This window comes from Dromiciops gliroides, chromosome 1, assembly GCF_019393635.1.
Source record: "Dromiciops gliroides isolate mDroGli1 chromosome 1, mDroGli1.pri, whole genome shotgun sequence".
NCBI classification, from domain to species: domain Eukaryota; kingdom Metazoa; phylum Chordata; class Mammalia; order Microbiotheria; family Microbiotheriidae; genus Dromiciops; species Dromiciops gliroides.
Window position 1 is genome coordinate 673,785,079 of NC_057861.1, and position 20,203 is coordinate 673,805,281.

General features: G+C 43.1%; 1 protein-coding gene and 1 non-coding gene across 2 annotated transcripts in view; one reads left to right on the forward strand and one right to left on the reverse strand.

Moving 5' to 3' along the window:
- Positions 1-8,492, forward strand: part of IHO1 (interactor of HORMAD1 1) — a 74,677-nt gene extending 66,185 nt beyond the window's left edge. Inside the window, exons 8-9 of the mRNA XM_043979288.1 lie at positions 6,296-6,399; positions 6,957-8,492. Of these exons, the coding sequence (XP_043835223.1) occupies positions 6,296-6,399; positions 6,957-8,111 (1,259 nt within the window). The 3' untranslated portion in view covers positions 8,112-8,492. The remainder of the gene's footprint in view (positions 1-6,295; positions 6,400-6,956) is intronic.
- Positions 8,493-9,017: 525 nt separating this feature from the next.
- Positions 9,018-9,121, reverse strand: LOC122737692. The gene has a single exon (XR_006354497.1). It is a non-coding gene; the product is annotated as a U6 spliceosomal RNA (small nuclear RNA).
- Between the last annotated feature and the right edge of the window lie 11,082 nt (positions 9,122-20,203).

Below are 20,203 nucleotides of genomic sequence, written 5' to 3' on the forward strand. Positions count from 1 at the left end.
CAGTCTCTCTTAATTCTAGTCCTTTCCCTATATTGAATACTTCCTATTTATCCTATATTTGGCTTGCTTGTGCATAGTTGTTTGCTTGTTGTCTCCCTCATTAAACTGTGAGCTCCTCAAGGAAAGGGATTATCTTTCGCTTTCTTTGTATCCCCAGCTCTTAGCACAGTGCCTGGCCCACAGTAAGTGCTGAATGAATGTTTATGGACTATGTCCATCTTTTTATGTTTCTCTGCATTCCTCATATTCATCATTTCATAGTACACAGTAAAATCCCATTATATTCACATGCATCTTTTCCTAAACAATGGGGACCCAATTCTTTCCAGTTCTTTGCTACCACAAAGAGTGCTGCTCTGAAGATTTTGTTATAAATTGGACCTTTGTTTCTAAATTTAACTTTCAGCAGTGTCTCCAGGATTATTTTATAATATTTTCCCCCAATTACATTTGTTTTGTTTTGTTTTTTGCGGGGCAGTGAGGGTTAAATGACTTGCCCAGGGTCACACAGCTAGTCAGTGTCAAGTGTCTGAGGCTGGATTTGAACTCAGGTCCTCCTGAATCCAGGGTCGGTGCCTTATCCCCTGTGGTACCTAGCTGCCCCCTGATTACATTTTTTTTTGGTGAGGCAGTTGGGGTTAAGTGACTTGCCCAGGGTCACACAGCTAGTAAGTGTTAGGTGTCTGAGGCCAGATTTGAACTCACGTCCTCCTGACTCCAGGGCTGGTGCTCTATCCACTGCGCCACCTAACTGCCCCCCCAATTACATTTAAAGACAATTTTAATATTCATTTTTTAAAACTTTGAGTTCCAAATTTTGTTTTTCCTCCCTTCAATTTTATATAGGTTATATATGTGCAATCATGCAAAATATATTTCCATAATAGTCATGTTATAAAAGAAGATTTTTTTAAAAACCATAAAAAATAGAGTGAAAAATAGTATGCTTTGATCTGTATTTAGACTCCATCAGTTTTTCTCTGGATGTGGATACCATTTTTCATCATGAGTCCTTTGAAATTGTCTTGGATGATTGTATTGCTGAAAATAGCTAAGTTATTCACAGTTGAGCATCATATAATATTGCTGTTACCGTGTACACTGTTCTCCTGGTTCTACTCACTTTACTTCGCATCAGTTCATGTAAGTCTTTCCATATCTCATCATTTCTTATAGCACAATAGTATTCCATTTCATTCATATGCCACAGCTTGTTCAGCCATTCCCCAGTTGTTGGGCAGCTCCTCAATTTCCAGTTCTTTGCTACCACAAAAAGAGCTGCTATAAATACTTTTGTACACATAGGTCCTTTCCCCTGTTTTATGTCTCTCTGGGATATAGACCTAGTAGTGGTATTGCTAGATCAAAGGGTATGTACAGCTTGATTGCCCTTTGGATATAGTTCCAGATTGCTCTCCAGAATGGTTGTGAGCTAGAACAAGATTGTAGAGGTCCGTAACTGACAGGCAAAGGAGTTGGTGTTTCATCCATTCAACAGTGGGCAGTGACAGTGTCAGACCTATGCCTCAGGAAAAGCATTTTGGCCATTATGTAGAGGACATATTGGAGAGGGAAGAGACTAGAAACAAGGAGACCATTCAGGAGACTATTAGAGCAACCCAAGTAAGAGGTGATGAGGGCCTGAATTGGTGTCATGGCTTTTTGAGTAAAGAAAAAGGGTAGGAAACAGGAGATGTTGTGGAGATAAAATTAACAATTCTTGGTGACTGAATGAATTCAGGGGGTGAGGGAAAAGGAAGAGTCAAAGCTGACTCCAGACCTACAAACCTTTTAATAAAGAAGATTGGTGAGGAGTAGGGAAAGCTAATCAGTTCTATTTTGGACATATTGAGTTTAAGATGCCTATGCAACATCCAGGAAGAAAGATAGAGCAAGTAGTTGGCAATGAAGGAGTAGAATACAAATGAAAAATTAGGATAGATATTGTTGATCTAGGAGTCACCTGCATAAAGATGATACTTTGAGCCCATGGGAACTAATGGGATCACCAAGTATAGAGATGCCTGATTTTCTAATCTACTGTACTGCCTAGTTTTTTAGCTGGAGAACACTCATGCTAAGGAGGTAGGATAATTATCCAGCAAAGGAGACTGAAAAGAATATTTGGTCAGGTAGGGGGGCAACCAAGAAAGAGTGGTGGTATAGAAACCAAGGGAACTGCATAGAACTCCAAAAGGAGAACTGAAGAGAGGCCACTAGACAGAGGCATGCAGCAGTTGAGGCCCCTGGTAACCTGGGAGAGGACAAGTTCAGCCATGTGGCAGACCATAAGGGGTGGAAAAGTATGGGAGAAGAAAAGAAGTGAAGGCAGAAGGAGTGTAAGTGACCTTTCCCATGAATTTGGCCTTGGAAGGAAGGAGAGCTATAGAATGAGGTCTTGAGGGAAGAATATTTTTTAAAGGAAAGGGGACACTTGGACATATTTGTAGGCTTCAGTAAAGGATCTGGTAGATAAGGAGAGATTGAAAATGAGCTCAGGGGGCAGCTAGATGGTGCAGTGGTAAAGCACTGGCCCTGGATTCAGGAGTACCTGAGTTCAAATCCGGCCTCAGACACTTGACATTTACTAGCTGTGTGACCCTGGGCAAGTCACTTAACCCTCATTGCCCTGCAAAAAAACAAAAAACAAAAAAACAACAACAACAAAAAACAAAAAACGAAAATGAGCTCAAGAGAGAGGAAGCAATATAGAGAAGGAGAGCACTCCCATAGGAGACTTCAGGTCACAAATAGAAGGGCTGGCCTTGACAAGGAGAAGGGCCACCTCTCCTCCAGTGACTTGAGGAGCAAAGGAGAGAAGGGGAAATGTTTTACAGTGTAGATGGGGAGAAAAGGAACTAGGTGATGGGTGGCTTCAGTTTTCTCAAAGTCCTCCTCTGAAAAATGGGGGGAAACTGACTTGGGGAGCTTGGGGAGAAAAGAGATTTGCAACCATTCCTTGGTGTAGTGAAACAGCAAGTCAATTAGAAGACTAAAAGGACCACTGTGCAGCAGCAAGGGTCCAGTTGAGACTGGAAAACACACTTTTGTTACGGACCCAATAAGCATCAGTAAATCAACAAGTATTAATTAAGTGCCAGTGTCTAACTTCCTCCAGCAGTATTTAGCAGCACAGAAGTTGACCTGGATCGTGCAGGTGGTGGGGAGAACCAAGGGTGGGAGTAGTCATTTAACCTCGTTTGCCTCAGTTTCCTCATCTGTCAAATGAGCTGGAGAAGGAAGTAGCAAACTGCTCCAGTATCTCTGCCAAGAAAACTCCAAACGGGGTCATGAAGAGTCAGACACAACTGACTATGACAAAAAACCACTTGATCCCTTTGGTCTTCCCTTTCTTCACTGTAAAATGAGGGGTAGGACTAGATGTGTTTGGAGGTTCCCTTCCAGTTCTCAATCTAGGATCACATCAAATCCTTTCTCCCCCTGTGACTAGTGATCTGGATCTGTGAGCTATCATAGCCCTGTGAATGTGCTGGCTGGGGCCTCCAGTAGGACTCCACTAAATTCACAGGTCAGACCAGTTTAATACTTTCCACCTCCCCATCGTGGTTGGCATCCAAGGCGCTGGTGTTGTGGGGCCTAGGGCCCCAGTTGGGTAGTCTTTGCTTGAATCCTTACAGAACCAGACTCTAAGATCCCTTCTAGTTCTGACCTATGAGTCTGTGGATCAATGAAGATAAAGTATGAAGGAGAATAACTGTCTGGGGCCTGCCCCATAGGCCTCTTCGTTCCTTTGCAGCCTTCCTCCACTTTTATGACTCCCTGGGCTTGTTTGCTGCTCTGTAAAATGAGAGGGTTGTACTAAGTGAAATGATGTCTAAGATCTTTTGCAGCTGTCAGATGCTATGATTCCCAGCACGTAGAGGGAGTTGAGAGGGGCAGAGAAGGGAGGCAGTCAGGCTGCCTGGTAGCCGCACATGGATAGTGAGAGAACCGGCATTTATTATCAATTGCAGGTTAGGCTGCTCACAGCTTCCCTGGGGCACCGCTGAGAGGAGGGGAGACAAAGGGCCTTCTATTAGAATGGGGGGTTTGGATGCCTGTTCTCAGCGGGAATGGGTGGTTGCCACACACCTTGAGTGTCACCGAATCAAGCTCCACGGGCTTTAATGATACTCAGCCAATGACGGCCTTGCATTCGAACACTGTTCAGGTGCACCATTTGAGATTCTGGGCAGGCTTAGCATTTAACCCAATTCTTAAACTAATCTGACTGAGGCAGCTGTGCAACTCATTTGGAAAGCAGTGACCCAGCCCATTATCAGCCTGCACAATTAGTCCCTGAGCCACAAGCCAGCAGTTCTGCTTCTCCCCTGGGAGGTAGGAGGGAGGGAAGGGAAGATTAAAGCAGAGTCTCAATCTATGCTGACTTTTTTCCCCCTACTTTGAAAGAAAGCCTTGAGTAGGATGAGAGAAAGAAGAATTGGATTCAGGATTTGGCATTGTAGGACTTAGCACCAGAAGGGCATTAGCAACCAGTAAGTCCAACTCCCTTATTTTACAGATGAGGAGCATGAGGCCCAGAGAGGGGGATGGGACTTATTCAGAGTCCCCCAGGAAGTCAACAGTAGAACTAGATTCCCACTTGGGTTCTCTGACTTCAAATCTAGTGGGATTTTTCATCCACCCCATGCTGTCATCTAGATTTATATATTTGAGGTTTGTGTCTTTTGTGTCTAAACTGGGTTCTACTATGACTTAGCTGGGTGACCAAGGGCTTCAGGCCCCCCATACATTATATACATTCCCCACCTGCACAAATAAGGGGATGAGACAAGGTGATGTCTAACATTGCTTCGAGTTCTGACATTATGTAATTCTGAGCTTTGTGTTCAGTAGCTTAATGAACCTTCCTAGAAAGGTAAGGTGGGAGCTGAGCTATATTCCTTCACGTTGTGTGTCTCAAAGCAAATGGTGAGGCCTATACTGTTAAAGCCTATTCTGGATGTCCCAGGTCTGCTAAGTGAAGGATAATTGATTCCCAGCCCTCCCTTGCTTTAGAAGCAAATGGGGAAATAGCTTGGGTCTAGGCCAAGGGTAAATGGCCAGGAGTCTGCTAGCACTGTGTCTGGGGATGCATGCTCTTGTCCTCACCTCCTTATTTCCAGGCACCCACCAGGACAAAGAACGTTTCTGGCCTGCACAGATGGGGCTGCCTATAGAGAAGCTTGGTGGATAGGCCCCGTCACTTTGCTTGGAGGGAGGATGCCTGGGCATAGCTGGTATTCTCACTCTCATCTGTGATTTGGCCCAAGGGTATCTTCTCTCTGCTGTGTTCAGGAACATGAACTCTCTGAGGAGAAAGGAAAACTCATACCTCAGCAATCTGAGACTCCCTCAGGAGATGAGCACTGACCCTTCCTTTGTTCTAGGAGCCTCCTCCCTGGAAGGCAGCCTGGTGTGGCTGATGACTACCATTGCTAGAGTGCTCGAAGCTTTCCAAAATGCTTTTTTACATGCATTATCTCATTTTATCTTCACAGTGACCTGTGACGTAAGAACCCTACTTATTATCCCCATTTTACAGATAAGGAAATTGAGGCTCAGGTTAAGTGGCTTGCCCATGGTCATGAAGAAAGTGGCAGAAGCCATATTTCTGGAGCCATAAAAAGCTCCAGACTTGGAGTCAGAATAAGAAACATTTGTTAAATGCTCACCATGTTCAGAACACTGTTCTCAGGCACTGGGGAAAGAGGAAACAAGGTGCTTGACCATATGGAGTTGATAGTCTGGTTAGGGCAGTGAGACACCAGTGTTGATAGCTATATTACACAATCTTACAACGTGGCATGAGAAGTCTGGTGTGGGAAGTTGTTAGTAACAGGAGATCAGGGATGGCTTCCTGGAGAAGGTGGCATTTGAGTTGGCCTTTAAAGCACAGATAGAAATTTCATTGGCAAAAATGAGGAGGGGGGCATTCTAGGCATAGGGAACAGTGTGAGCAAAGGTACAGAATCATGAGGATTCAGTGTATAGGTAGTTCTGGGTTCAGATACTGCTTCTGCCACATCCTACCCAGATGACCTTGGTCAAGTCACTTCCCCCTCTGGAGTTTTTTCCTTCTTTGTAAACTGAAGGGCTTGGATGGGATTTTTTGTTTGTTTGTTTGTTTTTAGGTTTCTTGAATTCTAAATCCTATGCTTTAAATTACTATGTCCAAGTAGGATAGATACCCTGTTAGGAAGTTGTAAGTAGAAGACATGTTGAACTGTGAACCAAAATGTCTTCAGGATCCCCAGGGAAGATAATGGTAGTGTTTATTAAATTCCTTTTTTAGTGCAAGAGAGTGCCCAAGCACACTGTAACTTATTGTTAGAGACACTTGGAGACAAAAGCAGAATGGAGCAGAGAGCCCTGGAGATGGAGAAGCAACTTGAAACTGTAAGTCCTTTTCCCTCATACATCACTCTGGGTTTTCACAAATCCTCTGGGTTCCATGCTCGCACTATGAGAAATCTTAGCCAAGTCCATCCAATCAAAACTGTGTGCACCATTAGTGACCAGTGACACAGTCTCTCCCCCAAGGAGCTCATGAGCCAACAGATCCCTCTGAACTGATGTAACCCAAGGATTTACTTCTCCTTTGTTTGCATCTAACCTTGCTGGAAGTGTCCTGTAATGTGATGGGGTTAGGGATCCTCTTTCTTGGGCCCTGGGCCCTTCCCTAGACCCCTCCTCAGGTGGAGCTCTGGCTCTTTAGTGAGATAGATTATAAAGACTTCATCACAGTACTGCTTTCCCAAAGGACTGTTGTCTATTTCCCTCTAAATCTCTTTAGAATGAGGCATTTATTTATCATGGGGATCATGTTTGCATTTGGAGCCTTCTTTCCTTTTGTTTAATGTTCTTGTTTTTGTCGCTCCGTGTTTGTCTGCATGTCTGTCACATATCTTTGATACTCATTGTCTGATTATTTTCCTCTGACTGCCAATCCCCAGAGAGAGGCAGAATTTTTAGATATGAAATCCAGTCTGAAGCATCTTGAAGTCCTAGCAGCTGAACAGAGCAGACAGCACCACAGGCTGTGTGACCAATTGGATCAATTCAACTTCCCCAATGTCTTAGCTGAAACGCAGTCACTTGGTTCAGAAGCTCAGTTGCCCTTCCATGTGGATGATGGAGATTCCCAGATCTTTCCAGCTCTACTCCAGGCCTCCAGTCTCACCAGGAAAGGGAAACCAATCTCAGAGTCACCAGATAGAGGTGAAACCATCATGCTCCTTCCCCACCTGAATCCCCTCACATCATCACACCAATGTGGAAAATGTAGTGCCGACAAGCAAGAAGCTGAGGATGAAACTCACAGGCTCGATAGAAACGCTAGAAACGCAGCTACTTTTTGGCTTGACAAGGGAAATCGGAGTGTAAAGGATGAAGCTGTACAGACTGATTTAGAGCCTCAGGCTCCTGCTAAGAGGTTGTCTGACAACCGTGACTCCAGTAGCAAGATTTATGGGGATCGCTGCAAAAGAGACTTGATGGTTCAAGAAACGTCTCAATTTTCATCCATGACTGTGAAGGACTTGGTCACTAAGGCCAGGCCCACATGTATTCTGCAAGAGTATCAACCAGCAGCTCTATGTCGTACTAACACACATGATCAAAATACAGTTCTTGAACAGACAGGCAAGAGTATAGAACTAAGAAAAAGAGTGAAGAGGAAAAAGCCCAGGAAAGTTCGAAGAGGCCCATTTATAAGAAGGAAGAGTTCAGGCCTTTCAAGAAATACCTTTACTTTCTGCTCAAGCGTAGAAGATCCTCAATCTGAGGAACATGATGTGTTTCTGGGTCAAGTGGAGAGCCCCAGGCAACCCTTGCCCCTGCTGTGTCCCTCCAAAACTCTCCAGCCTGTAGTGAAAGGTCGAGGCAGGGCAGAGAAGGCAGAAAGGGCAGATAGCCCCCCCAAAGCAGCAAATAGCTTCTTCCTCTGTGATTACTCCTCTCCCTTTCCAAACAGCACTGAGGGGGATAAGCAGATGAAGTGGTTCAGTGATCTCAATTTTGACAACTCAGGCAGCCCTAATGCCATGGAAACCAAGGAAAGCACATTTTATGCCGTTGCTTTTGACAGTAGTGATGATGATGGAGACTAAGCCTTCTTTAGGACTCGTCACCCATCATTCCTGAAGAAGTAGCTGTGACAATCACTCTCTTTTTCTAGCTGGGAGAGCAGGGTGAAATATGTCACTCTGAGCCTTGTCTTACAGCCAGAAGAAGACTCAGGAAGACGCATGCCCAAATGAAATGGCCTTGGAGCCATGTCTGAAGAACTCAGCCTCTTTATTCTCCCTCAGACTGCCAAGTAGCCAAAAAGTTTGGCCACAAGTTTGTAACATCTCTGTGGCTGAGACTTCCTTGGAAACCAAATGTTGGGGGCAGCTAGGTGGCACAGTGGATAGAGCACTGGCCCTGGAATCAGGAGTACCTGAGTTCAAATCTGGCCTCAGACACTTAACACTTACTAGCTGTGTGACCCTGGGCAAGTCACTTAACCCCAATTGCCTCACTTAAAAAAAAAAAAAGAAAGGAAAAAAAAGGAAACCAAATGTTAACCAAAGCCTTGGAATGACTTGAGCAACAAATCCTTTATCCTCGTGATGATAATGATGACTTGGTTCACACATCATTTTCAGGATTTATTGTTGAGAGATTAACTAGTATGAGATGACCTTAGCCGGCAGGGTAACTCATTCTGTAGAATTACATATATTTCCAATGTTTTGCTTAAATGTGACTTAAGTCTTTCTGAGGTTTTAGCTTTCATTATTTCTTCCTATGAGTAGATAATGTTGCCATAGTAGTTTACTTTGTCAGTAGACAGACTGTCAAACATCTAAATATATATTGTATACTGTTGTGAGCCAAGGCAAAATTAATCATATCTAAAGAATGGAATTTTAAAACCTTTGACAAAAATATTAAAATGGCCATATTCTACATAAGTGCTGTATTATTGCTATTTATATCCCACAATTAGCTGCATTTACACAGGACTTCATTTTTTTATGGAATGCTTCGCGAATTTGCGTGTCATCCTTGCACAGGGGCCATGCTAATCTTCTCTGTCTTGTTCACCTTCATTTTCTTTCATGCATAATTCTGATTTTTAATTTCTCCTTATTTTCATAGTATTTTAAAGTTGGACGGGATCTTAGAGATTATCTAGTCTAACTCCCTCCTTTTTACTGACCATCAAAGAGGTTAAATATCCAACATGACCCAGGTAGTAAATAGTAAGGGATTTGAACTCAGTTCTGAGTCCAAATCCATTGTTCATTCTGTTATACCTGACTGTCTTCCTAAAATTTCATTTAAAGGATGCAAGCAGTTCTAAATACACTTTTCTTTTTTTGTTATCATTTAGACTTCGCAAGGTAAATTTGAATCAAAATACTCCCATATTTATTCTTGATTTCCATATTTCTTTTATGAATATTAGCTGTCATCTAGTTTGGAAAACTATGTCATATGAGAAAGCCGCTTCAAACTTCCTTCTTAAACTTAAATATTTCCTGTTGTGCTGTTGGAGAGGTTATTCCTGTCTTGTGTCACCTCGAACTTCCCCCTTAGCTGCTGGATCTGTCTGCCTTCCACATAGTATTTATTGAAAACAATGATGAACCCGCCCCTTGAGAAACAGAAATATCCTTTGGTCAGTTTTATCTGAACAAGATCAGTACAGCTCTAAGTGTTGACTTCACTTGTCTTCTCTGGGAAAGTCCTCTGACTCCTGTGAGGGAGGCCTAGAAAGAGATCAGGACCTTAGTTTTCTAGGCTTTGGGCAGAACCACGTCCTGTCCTCTTCTTCTCTTTGTTTCCATCCTCTTTCCCTTATGATTCTGCAGTCATGGAGCAGGGACAGAATTGCTGCTTGGAGACTCTTAGTCTCAGTTCATATCATAAGGCTTATGGGCTGGCAGCTTTGTATTATTGGAAATCTCCTATTATCCCAGCCTGGTATTAGCCTTTTGAGAAGTTTAAAATCCAGTCATTTAAAATTCATTTAAGAAATATTTATGAAGCTCCTGCTGTGTATAGTGCACTATACTAAGTCCTGTAGGAGATAGAAAGACTCAGCCCCTACTCTTACTGGGCTCATGGACTAACAGGAGACTAGGTATCAGTCAACACAGATGAATGTGATACCCATGTAAAAGGGGAGAGAGGCTGCTTCCCATCCACAGGAGCACTTGTTTTACATTGACACTGCATTTTTCTGGAAAACTCAGGGTACTATATACATCTATAGGTTACCTGATGGTGCTCCAAACCCTCGGCTAATGACTTGAATAACTCTAAGCCTGTATGTAGTTCCATTGCATGTGCTTGGATAGAACCCACTTAGATCCCTTGACTACTAGCCTTTCCTTTTACTACTTCAGCTTGGGTTTCTATCAAGGAGTATAAATAACCACATCATAATCAATAAATCTCTCATGGCTCAGCCCCCACCCCAAGAAGATTCAAATATCTTTCTCAGAGAGTCTTTACATGGCTTTAAATGATTCCTTGCTTGATGTAGACATGATTACATTTTAATAAAGCAAAATTGAAATGAACAGAGTACAGAATCTGAAGTCCAGAGCAATGAGGATGCTCTTGGGAAGCATATGAAACTTCCCTGGACTCCTTACTAGAGTGAAAATAAAATTAGCAATGTTGGCTTTAAAACTCTGAGCTGTGAGGTGGCACTACCAATATATCTGAAATTCAAAACCTCCCCCACCAAGGGTTCTGTGCCTGGTGTTTCCCAGGTGCGCCCAAATGTCTTTTTAGGGAATCCTCCAGGAATTCACTTTTAAAGTCTCCTGGGGAAAGGAAGAAATCATCTCACTCTTCCTAAACAGCACGGCAGGCAAAAGCTCTTCAGCATCTTCTACAGGTCTCTGGAGTGTTTCTTTGTATGTCCCCTGGTATTGTCCAGGTGGGGATCCCCAATCAGATTGAAAAAAGAGACCAGGGGCAGCTAGATGGCACAGTGGTAAAGCACCAGCCCTGGATTCAGGAGTACCTGAGTTCAAATCCGGCCTCAGACACTTGACATTCACTAGCTGTGTGACCCTGGACAAGTCACTTAACCCTCATTGCCCTGCAAAAAAACAACAACAACAACAACAAAAAAAAGAAAGAAAGAAAAAATAGACCAACTCACCCCCCTCATCCCCAGCTGAGCTCCCCTCCCAGCCTCCAACCTCTTGTATATCTCTGATGGCTTTCCCGTAAAGCACAGTGACCCTCTTTTTAAGTGTCCCCCTCTGATCTGCTGGGAAGCATGTGGTTGTTTTCAGCAAGGCAATGATCCAATGTAACCCTTGAGGGACTTAAGATTGCAGCCCATCTGCGGAGAAAGAACTGATAGTATCTGAAAACAGATGGAAACACATTTAAAAAATTTTTTTTCATTTCCTCTGACAATTCCTTAATCCGAAGTTTTGGTATTTTTGACTGTTTTCTCTCACAACTAGCTAATATGGGAATTTTCCCATGATTACTCATGTATAACTTATTTTGAATTGATTGAGTTCTTGTGGGTGGGGGGTGGGAATTGAGGGGGGAAGAGAAGTTGGAACACAAAGTTTTAAAAAAATTGATGTTAAAATTTTGTTTTTACATATATTTTGGAAAATAAAATTCTATTCAGAATTTTAAAAAAATGATTAAGTGTCCCCCTCCAAGTGTGACATGAGAACAACTTTAGGTAATTGCTTTCATATTAAATGGCCTCGGCACATCACCTTGGCATTCATCCTGCTTTTCTCTATCCTAGAGATGGTAGGAAAATGCAGAGGAAAAGCAAGCCCTGGCCATCTGGAGATCACACAAGAGAATAACTTTAGAAGCCCTGAGTGAAGCCAGAGAGGAAAGATCAGCTCTTGACAATGGGTATCAGGGTTTGCTTCATGATAGGGGCTCACTTTTTGATTGGGCTTTAAAGGATGGGTTGGAATTCAGAGGGAAAGGCAAGCTATTCCAGGCATGGGGAGCAGTATGAGCCAAGGCACAGAGGGGTGAGAGCACCAGGATTATATTGTGGGGGCAGAAAGCAGTCTGGTCTTGCAGAGTACAGAGCATGTGCTGGGTAACAATTGTATTCGGGAAGGCTGAGAAGGTAGAATGATACCAGCCTATGGAGGACCTTGAACATCAATCAGAGGAGGTCTGAACTCAGCCCAATGGGCAAGCAGGAGCCATTGAAGATTTCTGAACAGGAGTGATGTAGCAGGTTATTCATACAGCATTATAAAAAAATGATTGGATTCATTTAAAATAAGGGATCCCATTGAGAAAAAGCCATTCGCCTGTATGACATTCATCTTCTCAAATACCTCACTCTCTCATATGTCCATCAATAATCCAACCCTTTACTTCTTTGTGAATATTTCATTTTGTTGTAATGAAGTTCAAGGATAGATTAATTTTGTGTTCAATGAGCTTGAATTTTTTGGGGGTGGTAGAGATAAGCCTCTCCTAATGCTTCTGGGTTAATTAAAATTATGCTGTTTATTTCTGATAATAATCAAAGACAACCACAGTGTTTTTCTTTTTGTTTGTAACGCTGTGATATCAGATGCTGTTCCCATGCTAAATGTGACAAGGTTCATTTTCAGGAACTGATTGTAGCTTTTTCTGTCAAGAATAATGGTAAATGGAAATGTAGAGAAACATGAAAAGGAGATTATCTTCAGGTAGGTTTGCTCTTTTTAATTGTTTATGAAATGGATAAGACAACCCAGAGTTCCCTTTTTTTCAGTGCACGGTTCTTGGAAAGGGTTTTGAGCAGCACCAATAGAATTGTTTGTTCTGGGAAATTACCTGCAGTAGGAAGTTGTCCACAGGCACACGTTCAAAAATTAGACACCATTATTGTCCCCTCTGCCCACCGGTTGTCATACAACCTGAGACTTATCAGACTTGTTTAGTTGTTTTTAACAGCTGTTCAATGTTTTCTAATAATTTGTATAGTTCCCCACAATAGTCCTGCTGTTAGTATTTTGCACTTATATTCCATAATTTCCTTTGATAGCTACTAGGAGGTACAGAGCTAATACTACCCAAATGGGCAGAGGAGCTACCTTGAAACCAGAATTGGAATGAGATTTGCATCTTGTTTGGAGCTTATTAAACTGACATCCTGAAGTCATGGAATTCAGAACTGCAAGATTATCTAAAAGCTTAAGTGACTTCTTCAAAATTACCCAAGTGGTAAGTAGCAACTCATAGAGGAAGATGTGCTCACTCTCCATGTGTCATATGTTAAAAAGTTAGCTGGTGGGGCAGCTAGGTATCATAGTGGATAGAGCACCAGCCCTGGAGTCAGGAGGATCTGAGTTCAAATCCATCCTCAGACACTTACTAGCTATGTGACCCTGAGCAAATCACTTAACCCAGATTCCCTCTAAAAAATAAAATAGAAAGTTAGCTGGTTAGAAACACTTTTCATTCAGGGTCACATCTCAAAAGCTTTTAGTCAGCTCATTATTTCCTCAGTGAGGTTACGGCAGTCATGTTTCTGGTAGGTCAATTTAGTGGAAAGAACATTGGATGTGACATCTAGAAAACATGCACTTTCATTCCATCTCTGCTACTTACTGTCTGTGCAGCCCCCTCTCTGAGCCTCAGTTTCTTTGTCTGTTAGTGAAGGAATTACTAAATTACTTCTGGATTTCCCTTCCTGCTCTAAATTCTGTAGAAAAGGGACTCCTTTTCTGCTCGTTTGGATGTATCGTGGAATGGGCTTAATAAACAAAACTTGGTTTTTTCCTTGGTAAATATTTGGACAAAAAGTAAAATGTCATGTTCTCCCACACACTTCAAAATGAAAGTAATTGCATAGTGTGCTTCAATTATTTTCTTCTTAGAAGTCCTGTGGCTGGAGAAGCATTCATCAATAATTCAAATCAAGGACCTGCTATGTGAGCAGCTGCCAGCTTCTCCACCACACAGAGCATTCTGCAGACCCTGCTGCATCCTGCATTCAATTGCTGCTGCAGTCAGCCTTAGGGAACACATCATTTTATCCCTTAGAAATGCGACTCATGGGGGGCGGCTAGGTGGCGCAGTGGATAAAGCACCGGTCCTGGATTCAGGAGGACCTGAGTTCAAATCTAACCTCAGACACTTGACACTTACTAGCTGTGTGACCCTGCGCAAGTCACTTAACCCCCATTGCCCCGCAAAAAAAAAAAAAGAAATGCAACTCATGGTCCAGAACCAGATGCTCTGAGCCCCAAGATACCAAGTTCAATCTTGAGGACTTCTCACTAAAACTTAATAATGGCCAGTTCCCTGACCTAGGCTGCCTCCTAAGCATCAACATTTGAAATATGTCTAGATCTCCCTGAGGTGCCTGCTTTCTTTTTTTTTTTTTTCCCCAGGGCAATGGGGCTTAAGTGACTTGCCCAAGGTCACACAGCTAGTAAGTGTCAAGTATCTGAGGCCAGATTTGAACTCAGGTCCTCCTGAATCCAGGGCCGGTGCTCTATCCACTGCGCCACCTAGCCGCCCCAGGTGTCCACTTTCTTAAAGGGGCCACATGATTGTTCCTTCCTGGGAAATGAGTCCATATCTACATGAATGTAGCCCTCCTCTTCTTTCAGTTCAATACCCCTCTCTGTCAGTCATCTATGTCTCTGTCTCTCTTCCCTCTCTCAATCCCTGCCTGTCTCTGTCTCTTCAGCTCCCCAGTATCTGTAGTTAGTTTCTTACTTACACACACACACACACACACACACACACACACACACACACTCCCTTTTAAAGGCCAAACACAAGGATCTCCTTTAAGTGTGGGACCCAGCAGTGAACTCACCATCAATATGGTGTCAGAAGGACATCAGCGGGGCAGCTAGGTGGCGCAGTGGATAAAGCATTGGCCCTGGATTCAGGAGAGCCTGAGTTCAAATGTGAACTCAGGCACTTGACACTTACTAGCTGTGTGACCCTGGGCAAGTCACTCATTACCCCGCCAAAAAAAAAAAAAAAAAAGGGACATCAGGTACCGAAGCAAAGGCAAATTCATGCTTTGTTTCATGAGTTTCCCTCATCTAAGGAATTTCATACCTTTTTCAGGAGAGAGACAGAAGAGAAGGAAAGAGAGAGGGAGGGATGTGGGGAAGAGGAAGGGCTCCTCCTGAGGCTGACTTGGGCACATGTGTCAAAAAAAGAATATGATTTCTCTTTTTCTTCATGGAGAGGACTTGACTATAGGAACAACTGTTAAGGACAGCACTATTTTAGGCTGTATTTCCTTAACATGTGTGGCAAGCATTTAGCAGGTATTTGGTTTTATTGAGGGCTTTTGGATTCTGAGGAACAACTCTCTCCAGGAGGCTGAATATGGAAGTTTCAGATGGCAGATTTCCTGGGCTGGGCCTTTCTTGGGCAAATCCTCCTCCTCACCCTTTATAAGTTTTACTTTCGTTTTTGTTTTGGTTTTTGTATAAATTCTACTTTCAATCAGTTTCCTGCTAAACTCTGGGATCCCCATGTCACTTGGGTTCATTGTGGGGAAAATAATTTGGCCTGATCTCCTTTCAGTACACACTCTACTTCACAGACCAGGCAGGTACACAAATCAGATAGCTTTAGTTTAAACGTGTAAGCATACAGGGAAAATCATGAAGTAGAACCAAGTTTGTCTCTCAGAAGTAAATAACAACATCTCCCTGACTCAGGCATTAGTGGGGAAGAAGAGCAAAGTCTCTTTCCTCATCCCCACCCAGAGGAGACCCGCATTGCAGTGAGGGAGGTTTGCCCTGAGGTGTGGATGGGACTGTCCTTGCCTCCTAAGTTGTCATTTGCTAAAGAGCTGCCTCTAACCCTGTCCCTCGAAGAAGCTTAGCCTCCAGACTCTTCCTTTGTTGCTGCGCCTCACCCCCAGTTGGCTTCCCTACCATGGCTACTTCAATTTTATTACCACATTTCTCCTATTCGTCTCCTTCTCTCTGCTCACACAGATGCCACTTTGCATCTGGCCCTCCTCACCTCTCCTCCAATTATTGCAGGAACCTCCTGGTCAATTTTCCTGGCCCTCCAATCTATCTGTCCTTCACACCTACACTCTACTCTGGCTCTTCTAGTAACAGCTGCCTCAGGTAAGTATTATTGTGCCTGGGGACTGCCCACCCCTTGTGTTGGTCTTTGAAATATCTTCTTCACCCGTCTTATAGCAGGTGGTGCCCAAAGTGGCCCTTCAAGCAGCTGCTGTGCCACAGTTCCTCTTCTCTCTCCCCAGAAGGTCAGAAGCCTTATTCTCAGCTCGATTAGAACCACAGCGTGACTTGCTTTTTACCACTTCTCTGTCTCAGGAGGCAGGCAGAAGGCCTCCTAACAATGTCTGTGCCTTACCTTATGGATAAACATACATAAATCTTCCCATTGGCCCTTTGGATTTCTGTTATGCTTCATTCACTTCCTATAATCAACTCCCTACTGTGCAAATTCATTTAGACCTTGTATAAGCCTCAAAAAGCGCATCAACACCTGATGTGAGGAGAGGAACTAAAACTGCTGGCCACTGCTTGCATATCAGTAATGGTGGCAGCAAAGCCTTTGTCCCTCTGACATATTTATTCCTGTAAATACAATATCCTAGCCTGCAGAACACACTCCTGGGCCTGCAGAAGAGAGACTAGGCCCCCATGGGGGAAAGCTGTGGAATCGGAATACCAGCTGTGCCACATCCCGTATGACCTCAAGCAAGTCATCTCCTCATTCCCTCCTTTTCCATTTCAGGCCTCAGTTTCCTCCTCAGCAAATAAGGGCTTCAAATAAATAAACTTTAAGGGGTTTCTCCCAGCTCTAGACCCATTGACCCTGTAAGAGGGGTTCATGGACCTGGCACTGGTGTCAGAGGTCAGAAAGAAGTAACCTCGTTATTCTGTAGAGGAGGATAGTAACTGAAGTAGGTAAGGGAGCCAGATGCTTAACCTCAGGGATAGGGGAGGAGAGAAGAGGCTGATGTGACTCGGAAGGAGTCTACTGTGGGTTATTCTTTTTTTTTCTTTTTCTCTTTTTCTTTTTGGTGAAGCAATTGGGATTAAGTGACTTGCCCAGGGTCACACAGCTAGTAAGTGTCAAGTGTCTGAGGCCAGATTTGAACTCAGGTCCTCCTGAATCCAGGGCTGGTGCTCTATCCACTTTGCCACCTAGCTGCCCCATGGGTGATTCTTTATAAAGGCCTAGAGCCCTCCCAAGTACCCAGTTTGATCCCTGGGTTGCCAGGTTGGTGCAGTCCAGCATGTCAAGACCCATACATAACCCCATGTTTTGCAGTGGAAAAAGTCTCTGGTTCAGGGATGTTGCCTTTCATTCTTTTCTAAAATTGTAAGGTCCTTCCTTTCCTAGGGACAAGCCCTTTGTGCTTCTCAAATGAATGTCTGCTTGTTTCCACTGAAATATTCATAGCAACACTTTTGTGGCAACAAAGGATTGACAACAAAGATGTCCATTGATGAGAGAATGTCTAAACAAATTGTGGTACATCAATGTAACAAAATATTATCACACCACAAAAGTCATGAATATTTGAATTTAGAGAAGTATGTGATGATAGATATGAACTGATGCAGAGGGAAATAAGAAGAATCAGGAAAATAATGCACTCAATGCCTCCAATGATGTAAACGGAAAGAAAGACAACAAAACATCAGACTGAACTCTTATAGTTTAGACCCAGGCAAGAGGTAAGAAAATGGAGCCCCATCCCTTCTTTGCAGAGGTGGAGGAGGACTGTGGGTCTGACAGGTCCTGTCTGATTCTATTGACGTGTGGTTTAGTTTTGCTCTTTTGCTTTTTTTTTTTCCTTCTTGGTTACAAAGAATGACTCTGGGTAGTGTAAGAGAGATATGTTGGGCAATAAAGATGATGTAAGGACAAAAGATATAAAAAATTATGCTTGTGATGTGATGAAAAGAGAGGGGGCCCTTTTCCTACCGTCATCCCCACCCTTCTGACTATAGTTGGCACTAGATGAGGATCTTATCCTCCTGCAGTCAGGCTGGAACACAGAATATAGTAAATGCTAGAGGCCTTTCTCTGGATCTTTTAGCATTTTAAATTAAGTTGAACATCTCTTATTCCTTGCTATTCCTGGTTCATCTCCTTTTCTCGTCAATATGTCCTTGATGATATCTTCTAGGATATTTCTTACACAGAAGTCATCATTATTATATCCCTTAGTATGTGGCTCTAGCCCCTCTCCAGTGACTCTGGGTTCACAAGGACTGGGTCCAGTGTTGGGGTATCTGATCCCCAAGGGGTCATTAGCTCTGGTTACTGCCCCCACCAGGACTTCTCCAAGAAAATCTATAGGCTTAATTCATGTCAAGGTTTCTCCAGATTTGGTAACGGCATCCCCAACTCCCACATCAACATTCAATGTACAATGTGGATACTGGTTATGGAACTGCCTTTTTACTTTTACCCATAGCAAATGCATAAAATCCAAAGGATTCACATGAATGATTTCAGAAAGAAAAAATATTCAAAGGTGAAGACCCTTTGGGAGTTGCTTAGCAAACAATTCCCATTCACCTTCTACCAGCATTGAGCAACTCACAGCAGTATTGCAAAGGGTTGGCAAGGCCCAGATCTCCTGGTGATAGAGCTCCTGCCTCCAGCTGCACGGACCGCAATTTGTTTAGACATTCTCTCATCAATGGACATCTTTGTTGTCAATCGGTGTTCCTCTTCCTTCTCCAGAAAACATGCTGTTAAGGAAATCTCCTTTGAGGAGGCCTGTTGCCCAAACAATTAAACTCATTCATTTTCAGAAACTCTAGTCTCTGACCTGTGCCCAGAAAAGGGAACAAAAAGACAGAAGAAGACAGTCAGGAACTGAAGGTCTGGGAACACCTCATTCAGGCTCGCCAAATGCTTGTCCAGAAAGTCATCCTCGTCACTTGCATTTCCTGGAAGTCCAAGGCAGACATAGCATGAAAAAAGAAAGGGGATCTCTTTCATGGAAATGGGGGCAAATCGCCAAGGAGTATGTCCCACCTGCCCACCCCCCTTCACCAGTCATCTTGGAGGAAGCCACATTCCCTGGGAACCAAGAAAGGAGTTCACTGTGTCCTCTCAACAGGGGGGTAAGGCACATCTTCCTTCCATTGCAAGGTGTGATGGGTCTTCAGACAGAAATCATCATCAAGTTTTCAGGAATTCCCTGATCGACCCCCTTTCCATAACAAATATGCAGCAGCCTGCTTAGGCCCACCATGCATCTTTCCATTGATCTTAGATTTGGGAGAGAAGTGGAAGGGATTCAGCATTTACATAGCATAATGCTGTGTTAAGCACTTCATCAATATTATCTCCTTTGATCCTCACAACTTCCCTGCAGAATAGGTGCTATTATTATCCTCATTTTACAGTTGAGGAAACTAAGGTAAGCAGAGGTTAAATGACTTGCCAAGGGTCACGTGGCTAATAAGGATCTGAGGCTGGATTGAAATCCAAGGTCTTCCTAATTCTTTTTTTTACCCCCCAAGTCTGAATGATATAGCTTTATTAACAGAAAGAAAATTCTGGGAACAATCTTAGCTGATGTACATTTCAGATGAAAGAAAGTCACAGAAGGCAAAACAAATTTGCCTTAGGGGAAGAAATCCTAAACTTGTTTGGCTCAGTTTAAATACCTATTTAAAAAAACTTTTTGTATTTGTTTTAATTAGGAAAAGTACAAAATATATTTTTGTCATCATCATCAAACAACGATTAATTCTTCTGAGATCATATTGTTTAATGATTTCTGGCCGTATAGAACTGTGAAGGACCTTAGAGATAGTCCACCAATCCCACCCCCATTTTACAGATGAGAAAACTGAGACCCTGAAGTTGTGACTTGTCTAAGGTTACAGAGGTAGTAAGGAGGTGAGCCAGGATGAGAAGCCAAGTTCTCTGATTCAAAACTCTGTGGAGCAGTGGATAGAGCACCAGCCTTGGATTCAAGAGGATCTGAGTTCAAATCTGACCTCATACACTTAACAATTACTAGTTGTGTGACCCTAGGCAAGTTACTTAACCCCAATTGCCTCACCAAAAAAAAAAAAAGAAAAAGAAAAAAAAAAACTCTGTGCATTTTCTTATATTGTCATGATGTGGTTCCTATTAGCCCCCTCTATCTACTGCCCCAAGTGCAGGTAATACTGATGCTTCCCAGGTCTCCTAACTCCAGACCCAAGGC